Source organism: Pangasianodon hypophthalmus, chromosome 9, assembly GCF_027358585.1.
Source record: "Pangasianodon hypophthalmus isolate fPanHyp1 chromosome 9, fPanHyp1.pri, whole genome shotgun sequence".
Classification (NCBI taxonomy): Eukaryota; Metazoa; Chordata; class Actinopteri; order Siluriformes; family Pangasiidae; genus Pangasianodon; species Pangasianodon hypophthalmus.
In genome coordinates, this window is record NC_069718.1 from 15,945,530 (window position 1) to 15,972,812 (window position 27,283).

Here is a 27,283-nt window from a genome sequence, read left to right on the forward strand (position 1 = left end):
CTATGCTTTCAGAATTTTTGGTATGGCTTGATTTATAGTCTAGTATCAAAAACTCTCTAAATAAATATAACATTATTATTATTATTGATGTCATAATAGTGTTATTTTTAATATTATTTTTTATTATGGTTAATAATATTATTACTGATTATCTTTGTTATTGTGAAATGTATTAAAGAATTTTTTTTTAAAAATGCATTTTTCATTGCTTTTAATTATTTTGTTAAGCTATAGATATTAATAATACTGTTAAATTTAAGATTATCAAATAATTACAGTATTGTCATTATTGTTGGTGTTATAATTATTGCTATTATTCTTAATTATATTATCTTTGTTGTTGTCGATCTACTCATTCTTTGTTGTTACGTTCTAAATTAAAAGTTAGCTTTGTGCTGTGCATTGTTTTCCTAGTTAGAAGCAGCTACTGTAAAATAAATTAGCCCATGTAGCCCGTACAACATCCAGACAGGGTGCATTTACTGGAAAGAATGTCATCACTGCATTGTTGTTGTATGCTTCAATGAGACTGGCCAGACTGGTTTGAACTGACACAAACATTGCCTGGTCTTTTTCACCTGTCCAGTGAACCTGTGCCTGTTGTAGCTTCAGATTTCTGTTCTTGGCTGGCAGAAGTGGAAACACTTACAGTCTTCTGCTGTTGTAGCCCATCTGCCTCATGATTTGACATGTTGTGCGTTCTAAGATGTTTTTCTACCCACCATGGTTGTAATGAGTGGTTATTTCAGTTACTATATCCTTTCTGTCAGCTTGAACCAAATCCAGTTAAAGGCAGGAAAAACATCAAGTGGTCTTTTTTTGTTTGTTTGTTTTGTTTTTTACATCATTCTGTGTAAACTCTTGATACTGTTGTGTGTGAAAATCCCAAGAGATCAGAAGTTTGTGAAATACTCAGACCAGCCCATCTGTCACCAGTGACCATGCCATGGTTAAAGTAACTGAGATCTCATTTTTTGTAAACAAATTGTGGGTATCACTCTACAGTAGCAGCTAGTTAGCACTAATAAGGCACTAGCCTTTATATAGATGGAGACTGATACTGGCTCAGGGTGATCCGTGGAAAATGGATTCTGATTCAGATGGATTTTTCTCGAGCCATGGCTCCGCAAGTCACAAGACACAATCATGGAAAATTTGTAAAGCTTTAATGCTGTGCCTTATGCTGTGGCATTACCAAACAGCGATTAATAATACAATAATACTTTACTATCTGTACAATATTATGTATACTGTATCTATTTGAAGTAGATCTCATTACTGTAATCACACAGCCTTAATAAAGCACCACGCTTCATATTTTTATGTAGAAATTAACGTTCCACTCTATAATTTTCACTTTTATGATTCCAAATTTTTGAGTGTTTACCTGACAGAGTAAAGTCTCAGCTAGAAAACTGACCTTTTTAAATCACTTAAATAATACACTTTATTAAAATACTGTATGTTACTACTATTCCTAGATCACAATAGTTGCGTTTCTTCAGCACAATGATAGCCAATGGTGTATCAGATACTTCCTGGGTAAATAAGACATTCCACCTTATTATCATATAAGGAGATTAGTATATGTTGTGTATAGGTAAAACAGGACATAGATGAATAATTAAACACGTGCTGGAATTGATAGAGTAGGGAAAGTGAGAAGGTGTAGAATGAAAACTGACAACTGGACACCTGACCAAGACACCCATATGTGTTTGTTGAACATCTTATTCCAAAGGCATGCCACTAATGTGGAGTCAGAGTCAGAGCTCTGCACAGGCTACTTGAGTTCTTCCACTCCAACCTTGGCACACCAAGTACCTTGCTTTGTGTACAGGGATATTGTCATGCTGGGACGTGTTTGGGCCCTTTAGTTCCATTGAAGGAAAATTGTAATGCTACAGCATACAAAGAGGTTCTAGACAATTGTGTGACTCCAAATTTGTGGCAAAAATTTGGGGAAGACTGAAATATGGGGGTCATGGTCAGGTGTCCACATGCTTTAGGCTATATAGTGTAGCTATATAAGAGTATTATAAAATTCTTTTCTGTTTATTTTATTGACAGTTTGAAGCTTTAGGAAATAAATTTACTCTATAATTTTTTTTGTAGTCTGTTATATTTTTGACTCATTAGATAGCAATAGACTATTGTCTTTTTGTTTTGGGAATTCCTTATAAATGCAGTTAGTCATTTACTTTCTTTCATCACTTACTTTCCAAGTAACATGTCAGGTCCATGAAAAATGAGGCTGAATTAATTCTCTTTCAGGGTTAAACCAAACCATGGACCCCCTAATGAAAAAACAAATGTAAAAAAAAAAAAAAAAAAAAAACACCACACACACACACAATGTGAAATGCTTCACAAACTTTGGACCATGGCGTACCTCTGTATTGTTTCTTGCAACAGAATAAACACAGTTTTATTTATTGATTTATTTATTTTATTGTCGCACACTCAGGTTTTATATATATATATATATATATATATATATATATATATATATATATATATATATTACATAGTATACAAGATTTCAAGATACTATGGAGCAATAAACAAAAAGGACAGGAATACAGGGTAATAAGATCCAAAATAAAAATGAATACAGAAAATCAATTGTCTTAAACTATAACAGGGTATATATAATTTAATTTTTTAAAGCAATTTAATATAATATAATCCCAAATTTAATATAATCCCAAAGAAGAGGACATATTTGCCATAATATAGGCTACCTGATTTCTGATGGATGTCAGTTCATTTCTCAAGTGGGCGATAAGTGGCAGTTTGGGAAAGTCACAGGTTTCTCGATGGAGCTTTTTATAAGAGATGACTATAAAAGTAAAATAGACTTTATCACGATAAAGACCAACAGGAATTTAAAAAAAAAAAAAAAACTGCTTCTGAATGATCAGGAATATTGTTTGGTGTCAAGAATCTTCCAGTTGGCTTTTAAATTACATTTGAAATGACACAGGAAATACCTTCAACAGCATAAACTCGAACTTTGTGGTTATTATTATTATTGTTATTATTATTATTATTATTCTTAGCGCTATATTTGGCGTGAGTGCATGCAGGGTGTGTGTCCGCGGCTCGGCTGGAGCGGGTGTGTTGATGTCGAGCAGCACCGGGCTTCTCCCACGTGTCTGCGCTGTAGCTCTCCCCTGTGCAAACATGGCGGACCAGGAGCTGGCGGAGCAGGGAACTCAAGTGGAGATCCTTCAAAACGGAGACGCACACGAACCCAAAGACGAAACAGATCACGCTGAGGACGCGTCAAAGAAGAAAAAGAAGAAGAAGAAGAAGAGTAAAGCGGCGATCGTAGGTAAAGAAACCACAGTGGTAGATCAGGTCGTGCTCATGCTCGTGCTTGTGCTCGTGCTCGCTAACTGCCTAACCTTTCTAAGTGGCGTCCAGCTTGCGTGCTATTTCCACATCCACTGCTAACCTAGCGTGCGAAACACTACAAACAGTTTTCCACAAGGACTCCCAGTCCCGAGCTGATTCAGTATGACTTCAAGTTATTTTACTTAAGCAGAAATGCAGTTCGTCTCCCGCTGAGTGTCGTCTAACTAGTTTCTTTAGTTAGTGTTGTACAAAACAGTTGACTGTTAGAATGGTGAAATATGCTAGCTTAAGCAGCTAATGCTAGTTAATGTAAAAGATGCTAGCATACAGTACTACCGGTAAAAACTGATACAGGCCGCACTGAGTGGGACAACGAGTTCCCAGACTGCGTCCAAAACAGTAAACTAGCAAGCTAACGAGATAACAGAAATGATACACAACACAAAACTGTGTCAGAATTACACACCATGAGTAGTGGCGCACACACACACACACACTCAGCACTGCTGTAGCATAAAGCACATCTAGTCCCTCTTACTGTCGTGTTTATTTATTGCTCAGGACTAGTTCAAGTCCCAGCTGGCACTTTAGATCAGAGCTCTTCAGCTAAACTTGGTGAAGAACTAGTTACATAACATTCCTTGTTTTATAAAAGTCAGGATTAAGACCTGACATGACTGAATGGCAACAACAGTTACCTTTTAATACTTAACTATTAGTGATTAGATCATGGCTATGAATAAGAAATCAGTTTGAAGGGTTTTGAAGTTCATGTTACCACCTCTGACTTTGACTCAACCTTTTTTCTTTCTTTTTTTTTTTTTAACATGCCATGTGGTCAGTTTGCTAATCAGACCAGAGAGGGTAAAGAAAATGAACAATCTGTGAAACCCCTTTACTTTCTGGTCTAATGTCTCCATCCCTATAGCTACTAGTCTCTGCTTCAATGGGCTTCCTTCAGCTTAAATAATTTACGTCTCACTGGTTCATCTTTAGAAAAGTAGAATCTCTGAGATGCGATCAGTTTTTTTTTTTCTTCCATATATTTGTTGGCTACAGTATTTTTTTTTTTTTCTACAGTACATTTTTCAAATATTTGGCTCAGTTTGCTGAAATACTTTACTGGGTCTGCATCCAGACCACAGTTCGCCGGTTGATGATCCTTTTTTTAGACCGACAAAGTGGATACATCAACATTGATTATGTTGATGTGAAACATCAGAGGTGTGGTGGTGGCAGATTTGAAGGCAAGGTGTTTCATGTTCACATAAAAAATCTGAGTTGTCAGTCAAAGTCAGGCATTGACGTAATAAAATACACCAGTGGACCGGATCAGATTTGACAGAATCCAGCATTTCAAGTGAATATAGGCCTCACTACACCCTAATATACACCCTAATTATATATCATTCATTAGCTGTGGAACAGCATGTTCTTTCCATAAACAAAGTGTATTAATAAGCCGTTTATATAACTTAGTCTTATATTGTTTCATTTGATCCAGTGCTAATCTCCAGTGAGTGTTGTAAGAATTTCATTAAGAAGCTAAAAATTGTACTCTGGGTTTTTTTTTTTTTTTTTTTTTTTCCCCCCCCTCTTTCTTTCCTCCTCTCATCAGTCGTCTCACTATGGTATGTTAAAGGAAGGCTCCACTCTGAAACACATTAAACATGTTTATTTTGAAATTTTTGTGATTCTGGTGCTATTTTGTTGGTGCTGTATTTTCGTTATTCCTATGAGAAGGTTGTTTGCCCTTCTGACAACATTGCTAGTGCAGTTACTATGCAGTTTAATAGGGGAAAAACATTAAAGGATCTCAAACCTAAGAGATAGTGGTTAGGTTTCTCTGTTAGCTCCTAAAAACTATTATTAAAAAGCAGTGCACTCAAGAATCACAATACTTTTTACGTTTCTGTGTGTGATTGTAATTAACAGGAAATGGAAATGGGGAAGGAGATGCTGATATCGATAAAGTGATAAAACAGTTGGAGCAGCAGGCCTTGGATGACCAAGAGAAGGAAGAGGATGGCGAGGATGGTCTGTTCTTTTCGTGTGATGTCATGCTCAATGAATAGTTTTGTTGTGATTTTTCTGAGTACTCTGTCTAACATCGCATACTATTGATTCATTGTTTCCTTTGGAAGCAACATATCATGGAGATTTTGTTTCTTACATTTGTTAAATCCTTTTTAAAGATGGTGATGAAACTGAAACAACTGGAAAGAAGAAGAAAAAAAAGAAGAAGAGGAAAGGTGGTATGTTGTTTATTATATAATTTTATGGATTCAGTGCTCTGATTTAACAATGTAAATGCCTAGCAATTCATTATTTAAATAATTTGTCCTGTTTTTAGGCAAGGTTCAAACAGACCCTCCATCTATTCCCATCTGCGAACTTTATCCAAGTGGAGTTTTCCCCAAGGGCCAAGAATGTGAATACCCGCCTTTACAAGATGGGTAAAGATCATCAACAGCAAAGCCCCACTCATTGTAGTTGTCTTATATTGTCTAATGTTGGGAAATCCTAAGTGGTTCATGGTGACATGGTCCTGTATTCCAATCAGGCGTGATGCTGCATGGAGAATGAGCAATGAAGAGAAGCGCGTGTTGAATCAGGCCAGTGAGGAAATCTGGAACGACTTCAGACAGGCCGCAGAGGCGCATCGGCAGGTCAGGAGCTACGTCATGAGCTGGATTAAACCAGGCATGACCATGATTGACATCTGGTAAGTTCACGATTTTGCTTTCGCCCCGAAATACTTTTTTTTTTGGGGGGGGGGCACTTCCGCAGTTTAGTACTATTCAAAACTAGTGAAAGTATCCATCAGCCCTGTTTTGATGATATAACCCATTGCTGTGATATTTACCATTATAGCCAGAAGCTGGAGGACTGCTCTAGGAAGTTAATTAAAGAGAATGGGCTGAATGCTGGCCTTGCTTTTCCTACCGGCTGCTCCCTCAACCACTGTGCTGCTCACTACACACCCAACGCTGGCGACCCCACGGTGCTCCAATACGATGATGTCTGCAAGATTGACTTTGGCACGCACATTAATGGTCTGTAGGTTACGAATAAGAGAACTGCATAGTGTCTCTGCTTGTTCTGTTTCTTTTTTGTTGCCTTATATTTTTTTTCCTTCATTAAATGTAGTCTCTGACTTTTGTCTTGCAGGTAGAATTATTGACTGTGCCTTTACTGTCACTTTCAACCCAAAGTATGATAAACTGCTGGAAGCTGTTAAAGATGCCACAAATACTGGAATTAAGGTAAACCTTCCCAAGGAGATATTAATAATTACTGTTTTCATATAGATGATAGTTAGCGGTAGTTTGTATTGGGACAAGTAGCTTGCTTCCACACTTTAAGTATTATACTATTTGATATGTATAATTTAATTTATAATTGTATATGTGTCTGGGTGTATCAGTGTGCAGGAATTGATGTCCGTCTTTGTGACATTGGAGAAGCCATTCAGGAAGTCATGGAGTCTTATGAAGTGGAGTTAGATGGGAAGACATACCAAGGTATCTTTTTCTGTGCTATGGTACGACTGATTGCCAATAAAACTAGGCACAAATACAGGTTAGTAATGTTTTGTTGCATTGTTTTTTAATTTCCTGTAGTTAAACCAATCCGGAATCTCAATGGCCACTCAATTGGACAGTACAGAATACATGCAGGAAAGACTGTGCCTATTGTCAAGGGTGGAGAAGCAACTAGAATGGAGGTTAGTGTCACCATCGCCTCATTCATTTCTTATGATGTGATCATTTGAAAATGAGGTTCCACTAAAAAATGCATAGTCTTAAAAGTAAGGGTTATACGTACTGTACGCAAATTCATTCACTCATTCCCACATGGTAGAATGGTGAATGAGCATGAAAAATTAATATACGTCTTCATATAAATGGGTAACTCCATACTAGTTTATTGATTTATTTGTGATATTAGCCTCAGACCTGCCCACTGGTTTTAGCATATCACTTTCAGGTGGGGCTAAACCAGGGGTGTCCAGACTTATCCACAAAGGGCCAATCAAGCAGGAGCCACACCTGATTCCACCTTTTTAATCAGTTGACTTTGACTTTCCATAGACTCAGGTGTGGCTTCTGCTTGGTTGGAATGAAAACATGCACCCACACCGGCCCTTTCCCAATAAGATTGGACACCCCTGGGCTAGACAATAAGACAATAATATAGGTAAATATACTGTATAATATAAATATAATATTGACATTGTGATAAAGTACCACAAAGCTATAATTGTCAGCATATTTATAGCTCTAATGTTTCACTTGTTCGAGCAGTAGTGCCTGCACCATGGCGATACTGTGCTCATTCTGCTGTGTCTTAAATGGCACGTAACCTACAGAATGAGCTAGTCAACTAATGTTAAAATACAAGGGTTTGTTGAAGGGTTCAACAGACTGCAGGCTGAATGTAAGAGCTTTCCTGGAGACTCTGCCTGCCAAATCTGGCCTGGAACTCCTGACAAAGCGCTGACTGTGAATTATTGTTATATGGCCGTCCTGGCGACTCGCAGCAGCTCAGGAACGTTAGATTATAAAGTAGTTTTTCTCCTCATATCACTCTCTCCTCAATCACATTTCTATTCAAAAGTAACAAAAAACTCAAATGCACTGGAGCTTTAATATTGCTTTAATTGTTTTTCACTGTTCATTTATTTCCCGCTGAGGCCTCTGAACATTTCATTATTAAGCAAAAATATTAATGTGCCCTTGTTGGTGGAGGTAGAGTCTTTATCAGCAAGGGTGTACAGGGGAGTTAGTGAAATCATCTGTTTCATCTTTTTCATAAATGCAGTAAATACTCCATGCCTAGCCTTCTAAACCCCTAGAGAGCAAAAAAGCTAAGCCTGTTTTTTGAGGGTGCGTCTATACATATTATCTGTTACAGTTGTTTATCAGCTACTGGCAGCTTGTTAGAACTGAGGTGTGCTTAAAACCCTCTCTTAACCCTCCTTCGAGTAACTATTCAGTTTGACACAAAATGCATGTGCGTACAGGAAATGAAACAAATGTGCACTTTACGCAGAAAAATCTTGAAGTGTAATCTTTTACCAATCAATTGTGTAAGTTTTGTGTGTTAAGGCTCACTGCTCCACTGTTTTACAGGAGGGAGAGGTGTATGCCATCGAGACTTTCGGAAGCACTGGAAAAGGCATGGTGCATGATGACATGGAGTGTTCACATTACATGAAAAACTTTGAAGTTGGACATGTGCCAATCAGGCAAGTCTTCAGACTTTTCCGTCTTATGAGAAAACATAAAGCTTACTTGCCAATAAAGAAATACAACACAAGGAGTGTTTTATCGCAAATAACAATGCAGCCATGATGCTATTCTTGGTTACACAAAGCCTCAAACTACTGAGTAGTTATGCAAAGAAACCCCAAACTATGTTTTAAATATTAGTTTCTAATATTGGTAATATCTTCCATAACTAGAATGTTGCTACACAACAAGGTAACAACGCTGCATATATTCAACAAAATTTTAATTTAACCATAGAATTTCACCCTTGGATGATTGGAGTCCATGGCAACATATCTTAAAACAACAGTATAACAGTGATTATAGTTATAATTTGATAATTGGAGACAAATAACCTAGAGCACATCATAAAATGTGCTTTACAGATATTCTAATTACAATTTTACAGTTTATAATTTCTACGAAAGCTGTGAAACAATACTGAGGACTAATCCTTACTAATTTGTGTCCAATCAAATGCTTTATAGTATGCATAAACCTTGCCCTGTAAAGACTACAGTAGCAGCTTCTTAACATCAAATGTTGGTCGTTTATGTAGTTTTGGTCATAGAAGTTCCCACACATTAGTTCTCCTTCGAAACACATGCATATAACCTTATATGCTCACTATGCAACCAATTTGGGAGATGGCGATGAGCATTTGGAAATATGGAGTCGTGTGTGAGAGAGTTAGTTGTCCATGAACTCAGTTGTCAATGCAGTTTTGTGTTAAACAGTAGTATTTCCCTCTCCACCATTGGGAAGTCTAATACCATCTCTTCCGCATCAGACGTACCACGGAGGAGAGGGAAAAGACTGCCCTGGCCTGGTACTGATCTGAGGCACAGTGGTCGAAAACCCCTGTTCTAGGAAACTGAAAACAACAAATTCGCATATGATCAAATTGGCAGTTAGAAATTCTACATACTTGAAAACAAGCACTCTTTAAATTCTCAGCTGCATTTAGCCTGTTTGCCAAGCCTCTATAGAGTTTCTTTGGATTCAGCAGGAGTCATAGAAATCAGTCAAGTTTTTCAGTATGCTTCTGGACAGACCTGCTGTTTCAAAAGGAAAATACATGTGCAATCAGTTCATGGGTGCAAAGCCATTATAAGGAGTTATACCTTTTCCATAGCCCCTTCTACACCTTAAACGTGATACAATTCTGTGACACTTATTTGCAGTAAAAATTATGGTTTTCATTTGACTCACCCGTGTAATTTCCATCCATTTAATTATTTTATATTTGGACACATGCCACATAGTAGCACAGGTAGAACACGTTTCAGCCAACCTGTCAGACTATGTGGCTGAAATGGTGGGGTAACTTAAACCCTGTGTACACCTACACAGATAGGTTTTAAAACATGTTTTTTCTCTTTGTTTGGCTCTGGTCCACGATGTGTTTTTGGGGAAAAAAAAAAAAAAAACTCTGTTTTCACTGTTTGAGTGCAGACCAGAAAAACATATTTTTGATGCTGAAATGGCAGTGCCTAGCTGCACATACGCGTTGCAGTCTTACACGTTATGAACTGTTTTATTATCGTTGTTTTATTACTGCACCCTCATGTGGACACCAGAATATGAGAGATATTTTCAAAAACAGCGTTCGTGTGGACAGACTTTTTAAAACAATGGGTGTAAATATGTTTTCAAAAATATCTATACGTGTGGACGGGGCCTTAGTAATTTATGAAACATTTGTTTGTTCCATAATTATGAACCATGTCATAATGTTCAAGTAGCCATTTTAGTCAACATTGTCCTATTTGTTTCACCCTCACAGGCTTCCAAGGGCCAAGCATTTGCTGAATGTTGTCAATGAGAACTTTGGCACATTGGCATTCTGCCGTCGCTGGCTTGACCGTCTGGGCGAAACCAAATACCTGATGGCACTGAAGAACCTGTGTGACCTGGGCATCATCGACCCATACCCGCCTCTGTGTGACACTAAAGGCTGTTACACAGCTCAGTTTGAACACACCATCCTACTGAAGCCAACCTGCAAGGAGGTGGTCAGCAGAGGCGATGATTACTAAAGCTAGTGCTCACCAATTTCTCAAAATTTCACTGACACGCATGTTCATGTGTTGTTCGAGTTGCTTAAGGGGCTAAATGCATCGCGGGCCTGTGCCAGAGCTTAAATCTTCTGGAAACATTGTATGGAAATTGTTCTCTTTGGTGCTGGCATTCTGAAAGCCAATTTCATTTGCCATGCAGACAGTCCAGTGCTCTCATTCCACACCTACTGAGCAGCCTCAAGATTAGGAAGTGTCAAATTTTGAAAAATTGGTGGACTTCTCTTAACCTGTAACACGCGTATGTTAGCCCAGGGAAGATTATGGTTGACTGTATTATTAAACCATAAAGCAAAAAAAGTATTTAGAAAGGGTGTGGAGAACATCATCTTCACTGATTATATATATGTATAATGTTTCTTCAGCAGCTTTTATTTGTAGCCATATTTGATTGCATTCTTTATTAGAACCATGGACACAATAATGAGATCCTATAGAAATTGGATTGCTGAAGTTGTTTACTCATAAAACAGTGTACATACAGCTTATACATGCATTCATGCTTTTTGCATTTAAGGGGGAAAAAATAATCCTTGCATCACCTTGGACTAGAACAAAAGATGATGGCTGTGTATAATAGCCTTGAATGTTTTGGCTAAGCTTTTTTCAGACTGAAAACAGTCACATCTCTCTGGGTAAAGCACAATGCTGTGTTTTATTTTGAATTAAAAATAAAATTTGTAAGAAATTACAGTCACTTTCTCAGCTTTTGTAAGCAACCTAATATTGAAATGTGAAAATAGTGATTTTTAATTCAAGCCATACAATACAATAAAAAAAAAAAAAAACTAAGTTCATCACAAACTTAGTGTTTATTAACTTAGACAAAAGTTAAGAACCATCAAAATCATTGTAAATAGACTTCATATTTAATATTTTATGTGCTTAAGTAATTTGTATATATCTTTTATCTTACTTGAATATGAAAGCACCAGTATCAACCAAACATGCAACAAAACAACAAATCAGTTATGTGAAAGGGTGAAACAAATAAAAAATAAGATGAATAGAGTAGATGGGGAAATAGGTGCTGAAACTTAGGAAGCACAAATCATTTTTCTGATGTTGACTGAATTGGCCTGTATATTGGCACGTTTTGTCCTCTCCTTCTGGTGCTGCTTCTTCAGCTGTTCCTGCAGCTGAAGATATGCTATATATATCATCACACCCATATTTGTCTTCCCCAAACTGTTGCCACTAAGTTGGAAGCACCTAGGATGACATTTTGTGCTGTAGCATTAAGTATTACCCTTTACTGACTCTAAGTGGCCCAAACCTGTTCCAGCATGATGATGCCCTTGTGCACAAAACGAGGTCCATGAAGACATGGTTTGCCAAGGTTAGAGTGAAGGAACTCAAATGGCCTGCACAGAGCCCTGACCTCAACACCACTGAACACCTTTGGGATGAACTGGAACCCCACTGGAATACCCACAGCTACACTCCAAAATCTAGAGGAAAACCTTCCCAGAAGAGAAGTGGTTATGATAGCCAAGGGGGAACTAAATCTGGAATTGGATGTCCACAATTCACACGTGGGTGTGATGGTCAGGTGTCCACATATTTTTGGCCATATAGTGTCTGTGAGATCTCTGACACTGACATCACTGACCCTAATGTAGTTGTGTATTGGTAAACACTTTACTATTAAATCTGGGTCTGTGGTCAGAAATGGACACTGATAAACACTAGAAGACAATTAAAACAAAATTAAAACACCTAGTCTTTTGAGGTGGAACAGCAATGATGCGACCAGTAGACGTCTAAGGACAATTTTTAAAAAAGCTAGCGTATCTAACACTTGTACCAGCCACATACACACTGCCATGCTGCTACTAAGTCAGGATCACAGATGTTCGGCCTATCACCCAAATAATAATACGGTCTGTTGTGGTCCCTTTCCATTCATGGAGGTAGAGGTGGGCTAAAATTGTGCATAGAAACAGATCAGCTACAGTCAATGATTGTATAGATACAAAGAACACATGATAAAATGGCAAATGTGTGTGGCTATAAGGCAGACTTGCACAGTAAAGTAACAGCTGAATGTTGTTTATGGCATTAAAAAGACTCCAGAAAGTACAGGTTGTGAACTATCTTAGGTCCAATGATACAAGTCATCATTTCCATTTAATACATGGTTGGTATTATTATGTTCTTTAGTTATTTCACTGATCAGTTTTTTTTTGGTCCTTGACATTGTGCCAGTAGTTTTGTACACATCTGATTTAAGTTTTGTCCTGCATCTCTTAGAGTAAGGTCCTTAATGGACTTTTTCACTTATGACTTATTAACTTTAATCCTGAGACCATCTGTGAGCCACACAGTATGCTGAGGGTGACTGAGATAAATTAATATTATTCTTACCATGAAATAAATTATTAAATCTGGCAAGGAACACAAAATGGAAAAAAGCACATCGTAATATATATATATATATATATATATATATATATATATATATATATATATATATATATATATATATATATATTTCTAGGCCATATGTTTCCAATCATTCAAAAATTGTCAGATCTGCTCTACCCTGTCAATTAATTTATTATTAAATATTAACTAATAATATTTCACTAGGGGGTGCTGCAGCCCCCTTAAAGCCCCACTACCCACACTCCTGCTTTTTTCCATCCAAACCTAGGAGTAGAATCAGTGAAATTCTATAGTATCAAACATTTACCAAACCTAATTATAAAATAATAATTTTCAGTGGAAATGATACAATTTCTGGTATCACTGTTTGTATGAACAACTGTAATTTTTAAACAGTAATGCTAGTATCAACATAAATCAGTGAAAATTGAAAGTAATAATAAAAAAGGATCTTAACTTGGATTTAAAAAAAAAATCTCTTAACAGAGAAAAACTTGACTTTGGGGGTGGGAGGGTTGGGCATGATGGTTTGATTAAAAAACATCTATACAGTTGTAAATATGAAGACCAGAGCATACACATAAGCTACTATGCATATGCATCAAACAGCTGAAAGAGAGACAAAGAGCAAAGAGGTTGTAGGGCACTGAAAAAAGCCAGTAACATTTCAACGTGATTTTCAAATGTAGTAGTTTTACACAATCTAGTCACAGATTATGTACAGTTATTATTATAGTCAATCCACTTTCCAAGAATATATATTTTAAAGTGACAATGTTTGCTTGAGTCAAAAGCAGAACCTGTTAGAAAAGTTCAGAAGCTTTCAGTCACACTAGTAACCTGGGGGTGCACCCTGTTGCGATTGCACTGAAAGAGCCACGCTCCCCGCATTCCCCGGTAGCGCTTAGCCAGCAACACATACAGCACTGGATTGACACAAGGGTGCAGGTACTGTAGCACTGTGCAGGTAAAATGGAACATCTCCCAAACTTGGCCATGCCTGTAGAGACCCAAATATACACACAGCTCGAGGACATAACCAGGCAACCAGCACATAGAGAATGTCCCAGCTGCCAGAAACACCATAAGTGAGGCTCTCCGTGTGTTCCGTGCACTGGCCATAGACATCACTGGGCTCTTGTGGAGAAACCAAGCCAAGCGCACATAATTTACAGCAATAACCAGCATTGGTATAAAGTAATACAAAACAAACTGGCTTAGTATGACTTGATAGTGGTGCTCTTGGATGGTGGGCAGGCAGAAGGTAAAGTTGGTGAGTCCTGGGCCGAGGTGCTCTTTAGTGGCAAAAATACGCAATGGCAAGCTGATAAAGAAGCTCAGAGCCCAGGCCAGGATGAGCATCAGCACAACGAGGTCTGTAGTGGGCGGGTGGTAAGGGTTGGTGATGATCATGGCTCGAGCCACTGAGACAGCACATAGTGAGTAAGTGCTGGCAGCCAGAGAGAAAGCCAGCAGGAACTGGTAAATTTTACAAGATGTGTCGCTTAGAGGCCAGGAGAAACTGACAGCTGAGTGCAGTGTGAAGGGGATGAGAAGCAGCGTGAGGAAGTCAGCCAAAGCCATGCTGAGGATCAGCACGTCCAGACGATTCTTGCGTAGGGTGTTGTGTTTGGCGAAGAGGGTGAACACTAGCAAGTTAGCACCGAAGCCCACACCCAGGATCACACCACAGGTACAGGCGAAAATCACACCATAGTGATTACTGAAAACCTGCAAGTCAACAGCTTATGTATTTAACTGACTTTTTAAAAACTTTTTTTTTTTTGACAAATCCATGATGGGACCGTTATTCTCATACAAAGTCCTTTACATGACCATTAACATTAACATTCTTTATCCAAGTAACTCACCATAGTTGTTCAGCTTAAGAGAACCCTGTCTTTCACCAAATATCCTTCCCCATTGAAGAACACAGTTCAAAAAGTACCATTACAATAAAATGAAACGTGCTGTTGTGCTGTGAAACTGGTGTCATCATCTAAGATCTCAGCTGTAAGAGATGAGACTGCCCATCAGGAAGTTCAGGCAGTTAGTCACAATTGATCTAGGCATATTTAAAGAGGCCGAAACAGATTTATGCCACAAGGGTGATATTACATATACAGGGCCAAGAGTCTCATGTGTGCTTTAATGCTTTCAATAGATAAGCATAATTTGAATTTTATTGTTCAAACATGTACATGTTAATTTAAAAATACAGCATAAACACCTACCTTCAAGATGATACATACTGTATGCTGGTTTTCTTTCCAGTGTTCAGACATAAGTAGAAAGTGTAATTTAAAAACAAAATTGCCATAGAATATATTTTCTGTTTTTTTTTTTTTCCATATTCAATTGATTCATTCTGTCTCCTGCATCATATAACCAATTCATCTGCTAGGATGAATTGATTTGGATGAAGCAATATCCTTTCCAGTGCCAGACGCTTATCACTCTCTGCTCTTTATTACTACTTCTGCTAAAACACTCCGGATGTTGACATAAGGACACATTATCATTTGCTTCCATTAACTTGTATTTTAGTACATGACTGTTACCACTTTATTTACACATTAACACCAATATGTGGTTGGAGGCAAAGTGTAAAGCACGTGAAACAGAAAATACATATTTTTGCAGCTATACTAAAGAAAATATAAGGGGTTATCCATAAGAAATCACTGATATTTTGGGGACTTCCATTGCCATGTTCACTTTTGTTTCAGAAACATCACATTTCTCTTAAGGAAATTATGCTCATGCATTTTATTGATGATGCTGAAAATGGAAAGCATAGCAGGAGCCATTTTTTTTAACAGAATTGGAGAAGAATCATAAGTATCAAAAGAATACTGACATACAGGAGCATAGCACAGATTTCTAAAGTGCATTGTTTGAAACTTGTAGAAAAGAGCAGCATTGTGATACCTTTACAGAATAAATACACAGTTCTAATCAAATAAATAAAAAGAAATATGGTTGATTAGTGTAGTACATGAAAAATGCATAAGACTTTTTATCATATCAATATGGCCTTATAGCAGATGGCACAGTAGCATAGCGGGTATTGTCGTTGCCTCACAGCTCAGGGGTCCCTGGTTTGATCCTGAGCTCAGGTTACTGTCTGTGAAGAGTTTTGCATGTTCCCCTTGTGTCTGTGTGGGTTTTATCCGGATTCTCAGATTTCCTCCCACCTCCCAGAAACATTCCCAAAGGCAGATTGGTTAGGATAAATTGCTCCTATATGTTAATGTGTGTGCATGGTACCCAGTGATGGACCGGCGTCCCGTTAGTTTTTTTCCACCTCGCATTCCCTGGATAGGCTCCGGATCCACTGGGACCCTGACCAGGATAAAGCGGTTACTGAAGAAGAATGAATGAATGAAAATACAGACTTTTTACTGTATAATCAGATTCACCTTTCCAGTAAAAATAACAGTATTCCTTAAAGACTAAATAGTAAATGTATGTAACTGTGAGTCAGACAGTGCATGGGACAATGAATTATACTTATGAGACACTGTGTTTTATGCTGATGAGAGACACTAATCTATGGTAAAGAGGTTTAGAGGCCATGATCCAGAGTGTTTGATAGCATCATTGCTTCGTTTCACAGTCGTCTCCTCACTTACTGCCAGTTGCCCTGCTTAGTGAGCTCTTAACGCTACTTGTATTGAGCATGGCCATCCTCTTCGTTTATTGCTCTCTCTCCACTTCCCCAAACATACTCTCTTCTTTCTCTTAGTGGTAGCTGGCTGCTCTTTGTTGGTCTCCTGTGGCAGGGTGTCGATTGTGCCTGTGCTCTCTAACTGAAAGTCCAGAAGAAAGTCTTTGGTGCTGGCGGCAGCTTTGGGAGCTTGGGCACCCCAGGTTACATGCTGGAGGTTGGCTCCACTGCTGGATGGCGCTTCCCACACATTGGCAGTGTGTACCTGTTCAAAAAGCTCCTGCAGCCAGAGTCGTCTCTTCCTGTCCTGCAGATAGCGCCCTCGGTCATGCATAAGTTGGGCTTGACTCACTGACCGTCTCCTAAAATATTAAAAACAAACCCATTTATTATAGATATTTGCTTGCGCTATCTTTTTCCTTATAGTATATCAGTGAGGTGCATAAGGTTGTGCTGAGTCTTTAGTTAGTTTTATATAAAAATTGTTACTGGGTTCTCTGCTCTAGTCCTGAGGTACCAATGCTTTGAGTCTCATACCTTCCCAACTGCCAACATACTGTGCTTAATACTTACTGATTAAAATGTTTTATATGATATGATAGACTTTTGGGACATTTTTGGACAGTTATGTTTTCTTAGCTTCTTCGAAATGGTTCACTTTCTAATAGCAAAACTCACTGTTGAATCCTTAAGGGTTTCTGCAGAGAAACAATCAAAGAACAATTAAAGGTTCTAAGAGTTTTTTAAAGTTTTTTTTTTTTTTTTTTAAATATAGTAATATTAAATCATGCAAACAGTGCTGTGTCACTTTTCCCATGTAAGAACAGTCCTATTCAGCCACCTGTATTATTGTCATTCTAGTGCTGCAAATTTGCCAAGGTTCCAGACCAGATCATTCCATCAGGGAGCAGATTAAGAGCTCAATGGAGCAGAGAAAAAGCTTCAAACTGTGCAGAGCAGTTGGCCTCCTGTTCTGGAGTTGCGAACCCCCAGTCTGAGTAATTCATGTCAAATGAATGTTCCCCGTGGAATCAGAACTTAAGTGTAAATATTGTGTTAGGTGTGGTCAGTCCTCTCAACAATCATGTTTATTTTTAATCAACAGTGTGTTTACAGAGCGTCAACACGTACATTCTGTTGCTGAGAGCATGTATGGGTTGCCCTTGGACAGGTAGAGGGATGCTTAGTAAGAGCACAGCAAAACTCCACTGCCTCAGCATCATGCTCATCCACAAAACTGTGCAGACCCTCATCTGGAAAAGAGTCAGACTACAGCTTAATATGTTTCAAACAAAAAAAAATGCAGTTACTGATTTAAGATTATGTTCATAATAATTTCTTCAAAATTATTTGTGTGTTCTCTTTATGATACAGTGCTTCATTTATTATGCAATGTATCATAAGGATGTGATCATGATCTGCTAATTGCCATAAATATAAATGCTTCAATTACTGTGGATATATTTTATTAATGATGATAAAATTATTAATGATAATATAGTAAAATGCTAGGGCATAATAAATGTTCTTTTAAAATCTTTCTCAGTTTACATATAATCACAGCAAGAAATTAATTGATATCTAATATCTAAACTTATCTATCTTATATAAATTACTATACAGTATGGAAGCAATGTAATAATGATTTTCAGGGTTTGAATTTTAGTTGATTAGGCAGCATGAAAAACTTTTCATGGAAGACATACTTACATGTACTCCAGCAGAGTAGCTCAATGTGTATTGCATCTCATGGCCATTTTGCTGTACCCCATACATATAGCCAAGTTCCAACTAAACCATGTCTGGATCACATTAGCTCTTGGCTGAACAACGGTATATCCAAATGTAGAATGTCCAGCAATCAGTAAGCCAATCTCAGCTGAAGTATTTTTGCCTCCAGATGCGTGGTGGAGAACCTGCTGGCTGCTCACACTGCTGAATGGGATTTATGGCACTCACTCTAAGCTGTGGGCGTCTCTGATGCTCTCCAATGGTCCACCAAACAAGTCTAACAGAATAAGCAGGGAAAATGAGAGAGAGTGCACTGTACTCCACTTTGACTCTGTGTGTGTGTGTGCCTGCCAAAACGTATACCAGACTGACACCACACACACTCTGAGAAACTCACAGGCACACACCTTCAGTGGAAAGAGGTTGGCTCGCAGGCTCCCTGAGAGGGGGATAGGGGAACACTAAATAATGGACAGAAGAGGGCATAGTAGCTTAAACCTGTTCCATAAAAGTTTTACCCTTTAGACTCACTTTTTTAAGTGTTTATTTGATCTCTGGTTAGCCAGGATTTCATGATTACTATTGCAATTGAATTAATTACAACTGTGATTAAGGTCTGTACCATTTCAATTCAGGAAATCAAACTGTACTCATGTCATAAATAGGTTGAACTGAAACAGAAGTGGAATTTTAGAGCCAGAGCTGGTAGAAAGGTGTACTCACTGAGCAGAGAGAACAGAGACCCTCCCTTCCCAAATGATGTGCAGAACTGGGTGAAAAAAGCAAACAGTGTTGGCTGACCACTATCCCAAGAGATCTTAACCATAACCTCAGTGAAACCCAGCCTGTGGGTAGGTCTCCTGCCCTACTAAGCAAACCTCATAGCCATTTAATGGTTAGGGTGGTTTTTGAAAAACACACAATTCAGTAACACTTCATTTACTTATTTATATAATGTGTTAATATACAATAAACTTGTTAGTCAATATTAATGGACTCTATCTGTAGAAATACTTTATTTTATTTCTGCGTCAAATAAATTTTGCTCTTTGATGATGGCATCTCCCATGAAAAGTGTGTCTCTGAATTTCTGGATTTCTCATTTTCTTTCTTTCTTTCTTTCTTTCTTTTTTCTTCTATTTTTTATTTATTTATTTATTTTTTTTGCATTAGCAACTCCTGCCTGCCATCTGTGACAGCTTTCTAAATATACAAAAATATAAAATTTTTGTCACCACTGGCTAGAGTATAAGCAGGTAAGAAAAATATAATAATATTCTAATATCACTATTTGAATACAATAGCAGTTCCTTTTACATATTTGTTCTGTCTTTTTTGTTTCTTGGGTTGTTTTTTATACCATTGTCACCTATATCCTCTGTAAGCCTCTCTTAATAAGATCATCTGCTAAATGTCTCAAATGTAAATGTATCTTAACTCGGGGAGGACCTCAACTTCTGTTTAGTTGTGGTATATCATGAAAATAACCCATCAGTGAAACAAAAGATTGAAAGTAAGTGACTATTACTGGCGAAGATACTTTTGTAAAGTGGTGAATGTCACTTTTGTCATCTCTAAGCAAGAATAATGTCTAACAAGTGTCAAATATGTTTGTTTCCATCACATCTCATTAAGTTCATTCTTGTGCTCTTTGGCCAATTGTAGCTTGTTCTGTTCTATAAACACGCACAAATAAGTGGCTTCTGTGAATCCATGGAGCTCCAAGTATAACCACACGTAATTGAACTCTGTTACCAAGAAAAGCCATTTTTTTTTGTAGGAGAAAAACTTTGTGGTTTGCTCACTGAGACAAGTAAATGAATAAAATGTGTCATTTAACACCCTCTGTGTTACCCCATTGACCACTGGCACTTGACCCTCTCAGCACTTGGACAAACTCTGATACAGCACCTGCACTGGATTGGTTCGTCTCTATAACCAGCTTTAAGTGAATGGTATGTCACTTGAGAAAGAGCATAGCTTTGGTCAACCAAACCACCCAGGATGCAATCTTGCTGTGAAATTATTAAGACTGATGTCCCCAGCAAGGCCAATATTTTTTGTTCTACCACTGAACGTCGGCAATTTATCATTCAAACATCCCACTGGTTTGTGTTGTGTAGGTACTTTTGGACCTCAGTTCAGTGGGTTTGATTCTGTGCCAGAGACAACATGGCCACCTTGCCAACAGACCGTTTAGAGCCCAAGCTGTGAATGCTTGTCTGAGAGTTACAGTAAATCCTTCTGCTAGCAACACTAAGAAGTTTGGAAACCTACAAGGCTGCTGTGCCCACCCTCCCCAAACCTCCCACCACCTTTTTGCTGCTTGAATCTCACTTCTATGTTCTAACTATTTTGCTCTTTACTGGACACACACATTATCAATTAGCTTCATATGGGCATACTGTTGCTCTACATAAAACATGGTTAGTCAAGTGAGCTTCTTAATGGGCACTGGAATTCAAAATTTGTGGTGCAATTTCCTAACAAGAACCCTGCAGCAAGTGGTCATAAATTAGTGATTTGAATCAAATAGCAAAGCATTATGTCCGTTTCTTGCATGGGGAAAATTCTAACTTTTATTAAAGGCACCAGCAATGTCACACATCAAGTCCTTGTTTCTCTCTCAAGGTAAGTGAGCAATAATCACCTATACTAATTATTACATACTAAATATACTTAATTAGAAGTTTTGAATTGAATCCTGATTGTGATACAATACCCCAAATGTGACTTCTGCAGTTATTGACAACTTTTAATGAGTTCTTCAGACCAAGTATTAACAGTGGTTTAGGACATGGCATTAGAAAAAAGAATTAATTTCTCACTTGTTTCAGAAAAGAAAAGCAGGTGGTATCCTATGTTGTCTGTCAAAAATTCTGCGGCGATTGAACCGCATGCACAAACATGTCTTGATTTTATCTAATCGTCTGGAGGGAAAACTCTTCCAGTAAACGGCTGGTTTATTTAGCAGCCTGCCACCCAACCATACGTAAACTACACAAATATTTACTCCATAATGAAGTGCCCCATCTCTTCTAATTTAATTCAGTGCAATAACACAACACACCACAATGAATATGGAAGAAGAGGAGCTTTCTTAGAACATGTACAATAATATACAAAGTTGAAAGCTGATAGGTGAGGTAATTAACCAGATTTTGGGGGATCATACATCATAGGTGTTACAGGTTCTCAACCTCGTCCTCTGTTGTTGAGAGGGGGGCCTGAGGAGAAGTCTGGGATACGGCACACCGGAGCTGTGTGTGCTGCCGCACAGTAAGGCCTTTTGCTGGCTGCCATGGCGTTGGCGACCGCAGAATTGCAGTGTTTACTTTAAAGCTGGTGCATAAGAGAACAGCAGACCACCGGCACTCGCCACCCGCTGGGCCCTGGGCAAATCCTACGGCTCATCTTTGTTGAAAATGGCTCAGGAACCTGTCGTCTGAACAGGGCCAAGCTAAATTTAGCAACAAACTGAAAAACCTTCCTCATTCTTAAAAAGCAGTTTAAGTTTCCATTGAGAGAATGGTTCAGTAAAGTAATACAACAGGCTGAGAGAGGCTTTTTTCACTTATCTCTAATCATTATGCCTTGTTACAGGTGAGGAGCTTTTCTTTTTATCAATCAATCCTTACACATCGTCACTGTTTCACAGAACAAAGCATCTGGCCTAAGACTGAACAAATTCTGTGTTTTCCCACCCGCCTTTTTTCTCCTGTGTATAAGAGAAATCAAATATCAAATTCTAATGTTTGTATGCTCTGTACAAACAACACTTAAATGAACCTGATTCTGAAATAGCATGTGGTTATTTTTATGGAAGGGGTTTTAAGATTTGTCTGAGTCAGCAACAGTTGAGAAATAATGCTAGTAACTGTATTCAGGTATAATGGTTCCTATAATCATGGCATGTTGAATCAATCAGCTAAGTTGACTGTTGCTGTGTAGTCTTTATAAGCCAGATCCTGTTTCTTAGGAAAGTAGGACGGTTCTGCTGGTAAAGGTAATTGTGCTTGGCATCATGAATGAACACTTTGTGCCAAGCTCTGTACATTGGATCTCCAATGTGGAATTCCAGCGATAACAAGCAATAGTTACGAAAATGGAAAACGGCAAGGTAACACAGTAGGTGGGCAAAGGCATGGGCTTGCACCTATTCAGAATCTGCTAAAGTGATCTGACAAAGTTCACACTGCTTTTGAATGCAACCCTGTATTGACATGAGTTGACCTTTATCAATATCTGCCAAACAAAACAGCATGATGGCTCAAATAATAATTGGACAAATAAATGGAGAAGTTGCTTGGCACACGATTCGTAAGGAGGTGGGCTGCCAGGGTTCGGGAAGGGGCGTCTCACTTTCCTGCAGTGAGAGATGTTGACATCGAGGTGTGTGTCCTATAAGTACATTTTGGACTGTCAACAGGGGAATATACTGTGCAAAGGCTGCAGGATAGGTTTTTCCATGCCAGGACAAACCTATTCAACTCATGTGAAAAGCTACCATCTTACTCTGGCCTGACACCAATGGCCTGATGGTAATTAGTTATGAATAACATCCTTTGAGGAGCCTGTTGCTTTAGGGTTTGTCAAGAATAATGTCCTGACTTCTCATTTTGCACCACAGTAGAGCTGTCCATAAGAGAATATTGAGTATCCCTGCCACCTGAACAACCCCACATAGAGAGGTAAAATTGAGATTTATGTCATGTCACCTCCATGGGACATGATGGCCATTACATACATACTGATTTCTGGATAAGTTCCACAATAGAATATTAATAAATAGTTTTTAAGAAAAACAAAAAACAAATTCTCTTATTTAAAAATTGTATATGAAATACTAAAACCAAAATGTGAGGTTTTCAAATTAAAATAAACGTGTAATTGTTGATTTAATTCATTTGATACTGATTTCATTGCTTTTAAAAGTCATATGACAGGGCATGATGATACACAGTATAAATATATAGCCAACTGCTCAGCGTTTGTGACCAAAACTCCTACCATCTGTGCAATAATAATGAACCTTTATGACTTATGATATTTTCCTCTTGCCATCCTGATCCAAAACTGAGGTCAACTGGGCCTGCTCAGCATTTTTATACATGCCACAACCAGATAATACCTGGGAGGGTGTAATCGTGTAATCAGGTTTTTCCTTTAATTTGTCATTCATCTGTGTCTTATGGCATGTTAGTTTAGCTGAGTGCAGCTAAAATTTCATTGAGTGCTGTGTTAATTTGTATTGCTGAATAACACCAGAAGCACTGCTTTTCTTCTCTGAAAGTAAAATCCATTCCAGCAAGATGTCATTATTTAACAAATTTTTAAAAATATATTTATTTATTGGTTGTTATGACAGATGAACATGGTCCTGATCATACTGTATGGACTTTCGTGCCATATTGTTTTATTTAATGAAAATCCACAACCACAAAAATGTAAAATGGACATTTAGAAACCTGTCATCAACTCTATAATTTATATGGCTTTTCTTTTTTAAAACCACTTTTATACACAAAATTATTAATAATTGCTTCGTGTATCTCAGATCCTTTTCCTGAGGGCCCCACTGTTATGCTTTAAAAGACACTTTTATGTGATTTTTGGCTTTCTGTATAAATGAAATACAGTAAAGGCTGAGGAGGTGTTTCTTAGAAGCTTGACACTTTTAAAGCATTACTGCCACCACGTTATTGGCAACATCATGTCAGAGATCCCGGTGAAGATTAAGCACTGAATTTTATGTGGTTTGAGGCAGAATATAGGCATCAGTTCTATAAGCTATAGTGCTACCCTGAATACATACATCAGGTCAGAGAGGTGTGCCACCTCATACCACTCTCATAACCACAGTGAACTAGAATGCAAAAACGCCAGACAGTGGTCAGAATCAACACCCAGCCACACACGTATACTCTTGGATCATTGGAGCTGGGAGGAATCGAGCCCAGCAAAGTGTAGTACTTGGTCAAAGACAGGCAGTGGAATTAAAAAAAAAACAAACAAAAAAAAACTGTTCAGAGTCCAGTGACAACTCTGCTCAGACCCACATTTAACCTTTCAGTGTTATGTTCAAACATTACAATATTTATTTTTAATTTGTCTATTCATATGAAAACATTTATGACTGTCATATGGCTCATTATTTCTTCAAACCTCAATTTATGAAATGTCAAAAAATGTCAGCAGTTTTTAAAAAGTAAATTCTTATGATACTAATGGCTACTCTTAAGCTCTTCACACTATGTTTCAAAGACTTGATTTCTATGCAATACCTAGTAAACTCAATGATGTAAAAACACATGGTATTTATTCTTATTTTTGTATAATATTCTTTTGTTTTTTTCTCATTTCCTTATGCTACATAAAACACATGAAAGTATAGTTAATATACTTGACATAAAACACATGACAAAACTCTTGAAACAGTAAAAATGTACTTAGTCCCTAACATAACTAATATGATATCTGTATGAATGCCAGCTCATTTATATTTTATTGCTTATGAGCAGTTTTAAAGCAAATTCTTTATGGTATGAAGCAGGCATTCATCTTCAGTACCTGCTTTACAGCATTAGATCTGGACCCTATCATGGCACCCTGGATGGCATATTTTTGGGAGGTGGGAAGAAATCAGAGAGCCCAGAGGAAACCCACACATCCAGAACATGCAAAACTCTACACAGATAGTAACCTGAGCTCAGGACCGAAGCAGGGACCCTGGAGCTGTGAGGTAGCAACACTCCCTGCTGCGCAAACAATTCACCCACTTGTCTGAAGTATGTGTAATTTATTACATTTAATGCAGAATGGTCTCTTGCATATTGAAGCCATTTATAATATCATATCATTAAAAAAAAAAAAAATCCATATGAAATTCCGTTTTGGTGAAGGACCCTCTGTCCAGCGCTTGTTTTTATTACTGACTAAGCTTCATCATGTGTGGTAGGGTCAATCAGCCTGTTTTTTTTTTTTTTTTGGCTTTTGCTGCTTGTCCGTGTTGCTGTCTGAATTTAGGTTAATGTGAATTAACCTTAATAATATGAGGTTGTATCTGAGTGAAGAATAAATGGGAGAACCTTATAATACTAATGTAAGAATTTTGTGTGGTGTTATTACTTATCATATGCTTATCATTGAAAACAGCCACTACTGTATGTCTCTTTTTAAAAATGTGAAATGCTTTATTCTTATTTCGCTATCTCTGGGTTTAGCAATTTCCTTAGTTCTGAGTGGATCGTCATTCTTATTCTCAGTAACCAAAGATTTCATTTTACACAGATAGACTTCTGCCAGACCTGTAATGCTGTAAACTGTAAATATAAACATTGATTCATATCATATCAATAGCACTTTCTTTACAACATAAAACATATCATACTGTAGTATAGAACTGTGGTTACTGTAACTGACATCAGATAAGACTGAATGTACACAATGGACTTTTTCCATTTTTTTCATCTTCAGTTTTTGCGAGACTATGTAGTGACTGTTCACTGAATTCATTTAAACCCTACATTTTATTAGGATATCAAACTTTTGAAAGGTCTTTATGCTTCTGACTGTTATCGCTGCACTACTTCTCTTCAGAATCCTATGTGACATCCATGAGGGAAGCACTTGACTCTGATAGGGTATCCTGAACATTCTGTTAACAAATCACTGAATTTGCTTTTATTTATGCACTTTAATGTGGAAAAAAATTCCTGAATCATGTTCATTGTACATTACAAAAGAGCTGAGGCTGAGGTTAAAAGATACTGGGTCTGAGATTAAAAGCTTGTCTTGCATTGGCTGAATAGCACAACATGAAGCTCAGAAAGCAATCTGAGTTACAACCTAGTGGTAGATTTGATTCAGCTAAAACTGATAATTCAGTAGTTGATTTTGTACAAATCAAAGGCCTGTGCCTTTGTACAAAGCTGTCCTCATATTTCACTTGCCAGTCATCTCACTCATTCTTTATCAGAGGAGCATGAAGATGATATGTCTACAGTTGTGTCTGGGAGATATTTCCCAGCTTATAAAGACATAGCAGTTGAACCACCATGTTAAACTCTAGCCTCAGAAACAGCTGAAGAAAGCCAGGGCCCTGTTTGCACCGAGCTGCTGCTGACAGGCTCTAAACTATCCATGATTGCCACTCTAAAGATTGCAGAGGCCCAGGTAAGACTAGATGGTACTATTCAAACCTCAATACACTCTTTTGGACAGCACTGGTCAATGAGTATACTTCCTTGTTCAAAAGAAGGGGCAGTTTCTGTCCATTTCTAGTTTTGAGGGGGCTGAACTGGTTTTTGCTTTTTATATGCTAAGATTATTAGAAGTAATTCACAGGACTGGGTCATGTTGGTGGGCCTGCCTGACACCTATATTCACAAATTTTTTTTTTTTAAATAATATTAATAAAGTCTGTTAATTGGATGTATTCACAGTATTTAAAAAAAGTATTTTAGTAAAATGTTTTTTTTTTAAATGAGTGCAATAAAAGCACATATTTTTATCTGCCTCATTTATATATTTTAATACATCTGATTAATTAATTAATGGTATCTGGCCTTAATTCTTAACAAATTATCTGAGCCTTGGCATAAACATTTCATTGTACAAAGATCCTTAACATGCTGTGCATATGATAAATGAACAGAATCATCAACACTAGCCCTCCACCAGCCTGCCCATATCTCTAAGGATGGTTAAGGCCGCCATCTTGAGGAACTTTCGTTTTGTTCCACACCGCCAGTCCTGGGAGAATAAATAAGCCCAGAGATACA

General features: G+C 37.7%; 3 protein-coding genes across 4 annotated transcripts; 1 reads left to right on the plus strand and 2 right to left on the minus strand.

Annotated features, from left to right (window-relative positions):
- The first annotated feature begins 3,102 nt into the window (after positions 1-3,102).
- On the plus strand, positions 3,103-11,404 carry metap2b (methionyl aminopeptidase 2b). Of its 2 annotated transcripts, none has more exons than XM_026919824.3 (11): positions 3,103-3,337; positions 5,296-5,397; positions 5,556-5,612; positions 5,714-5,816; positions 5,924-6,085; positions 6,235-6,416; positions 6,532-6,626; positions 6,788-6,884; positions 6,984-7,087; positions 8,496-8,611; positions 10,420-11,404. In XM_026919824.3, the coding sequence occupies exons 1-11, from the start codon at positions 3,127-3,129 to the stop codon at positions 10,670-10,672; spliced, it is 1,482 nt and encodes a 493-aa protein (XP_026775625.1). In that variant the 5' UTR covers positions 3,103-3,126; the 3' UTR covers positions 10,673-11,404. The 2 variants fall into 2 exon arrangements, with proteins under 2 accessions (XP_026775625.1, XP_026775624.1); XM_026919823.3 differs by having other exon boundaries at positions 3,105-3,337; positions 5,556-5,615.
- Positions 11,405-13,796: 2,392 nt separating this feature from the next.
- On the minus strand, positions 13,797-15,095 carry LOC113529696 (galanin receptor 2a). Its single transcript, XM_026919074.3, has 2 exons — positions 15,048-15,095; positions 13,797-14,830 (listed from the first exon to the last, which is right to left on the minus strand). Exons 1-2 carry the CDS (start codon positions 15,093-15,095, stop codon positions 13,913-13,915), a joined length of 966 nt encoding a protein of 321 aa, XP_026774875.1. The 3' UTR covers positions 13,797-13,912.
- A 925-nt stretch (positions 15,096-16,020) lies between these two features.
- pthlhb (parathyroid hormone-like hormone b) lies at positions 16,021-19,164 on the minus strand. The gene is made up of 3 exons (XM_026920008.3): positions 18,480-19,164; positions 17,901-18,022; positions 16,021-17,131 (listed from the first exon to the last, which is right to left on the minus strand). Exons 1-3 carry the CDS (start codon positions 18,543-18,545, stop codon positions 16,750-16,752), a joined length of 570 nt encoding a protein of 189 aa, XP_026775809.2. The 5' UTR covers positions 18,546-19,164; the 3' UTR covers positions 16,021-16,749.
- Positions 19,165-27,283: the final 8,119 nt, after the last annotated feature.

What these genes read in the sequence shown, in the direction of transcription:
- pthlhb (XM_026920008.3), bottom strand. Translation starts at nt 18,545, where the DNA reads ATGTATGGGGTACAGCAAAATGGCCATGAGATGCAATACACATTGAGC. An exon ending in GCTACTCTGCTGGAGTACAT is followed by an intron (nt 18,023 to 18,479) that starts GTAAGTATGTCT and finishes ACTCTTTTCCAG; the next exon opens with ATGAGGGTCTGCACAGTTTT. An exon ending in CATGCTCTCAGCAACAGAAT is followed by an intron (nt 17,132 to 17,900) that starts GTACGTGTTGAC and finishes TTAATATTTTAG; the next exon opens with GAGACGGTCAGTGAGTCAAG.
- LOC113529696 (XM_026919074.3), bottom strand. Translation starts at nt 15,095, where the DNA reads ATGACACCAGTTTCACAGCACAACAGCACGTTTCATTTTATTGTAATG. An exon ending in CGTTTCATTTTATTGTAATG is followed by an intron (nt 14,831 to 15,047) that starts GTACTTTTTGAA and finishes GTTGACTTGCAG; the next exon opens with GTTTTCAGTAATCACTATGG.
- metap2b (XM_026919823.3), top strand. Translation starts at nt 3,127, where the DNA reads ATGTCGAGCAGCACCGGGCTTCTCCCACGTGTCTGCGCTGTAGCTCTC. An exon ending in GAGTAAAGCGGCGATCGTAG is followed by an intron (nt 3,338 to 5,295) that starts GTAAAGAAACCA and finishes TGTAATTAACAG; the next exon opens with GAAATGGAAATGGGGAAGGA. An exon ending in CCACAAATACTGGAATTAAG is followed by an intron (nt 6,627 to 6,787) that starts GTAAACCTTCCC and finishes TGGGTGTATCAG; the next exon opens with TGTGCAGGAATTGATGTCCG.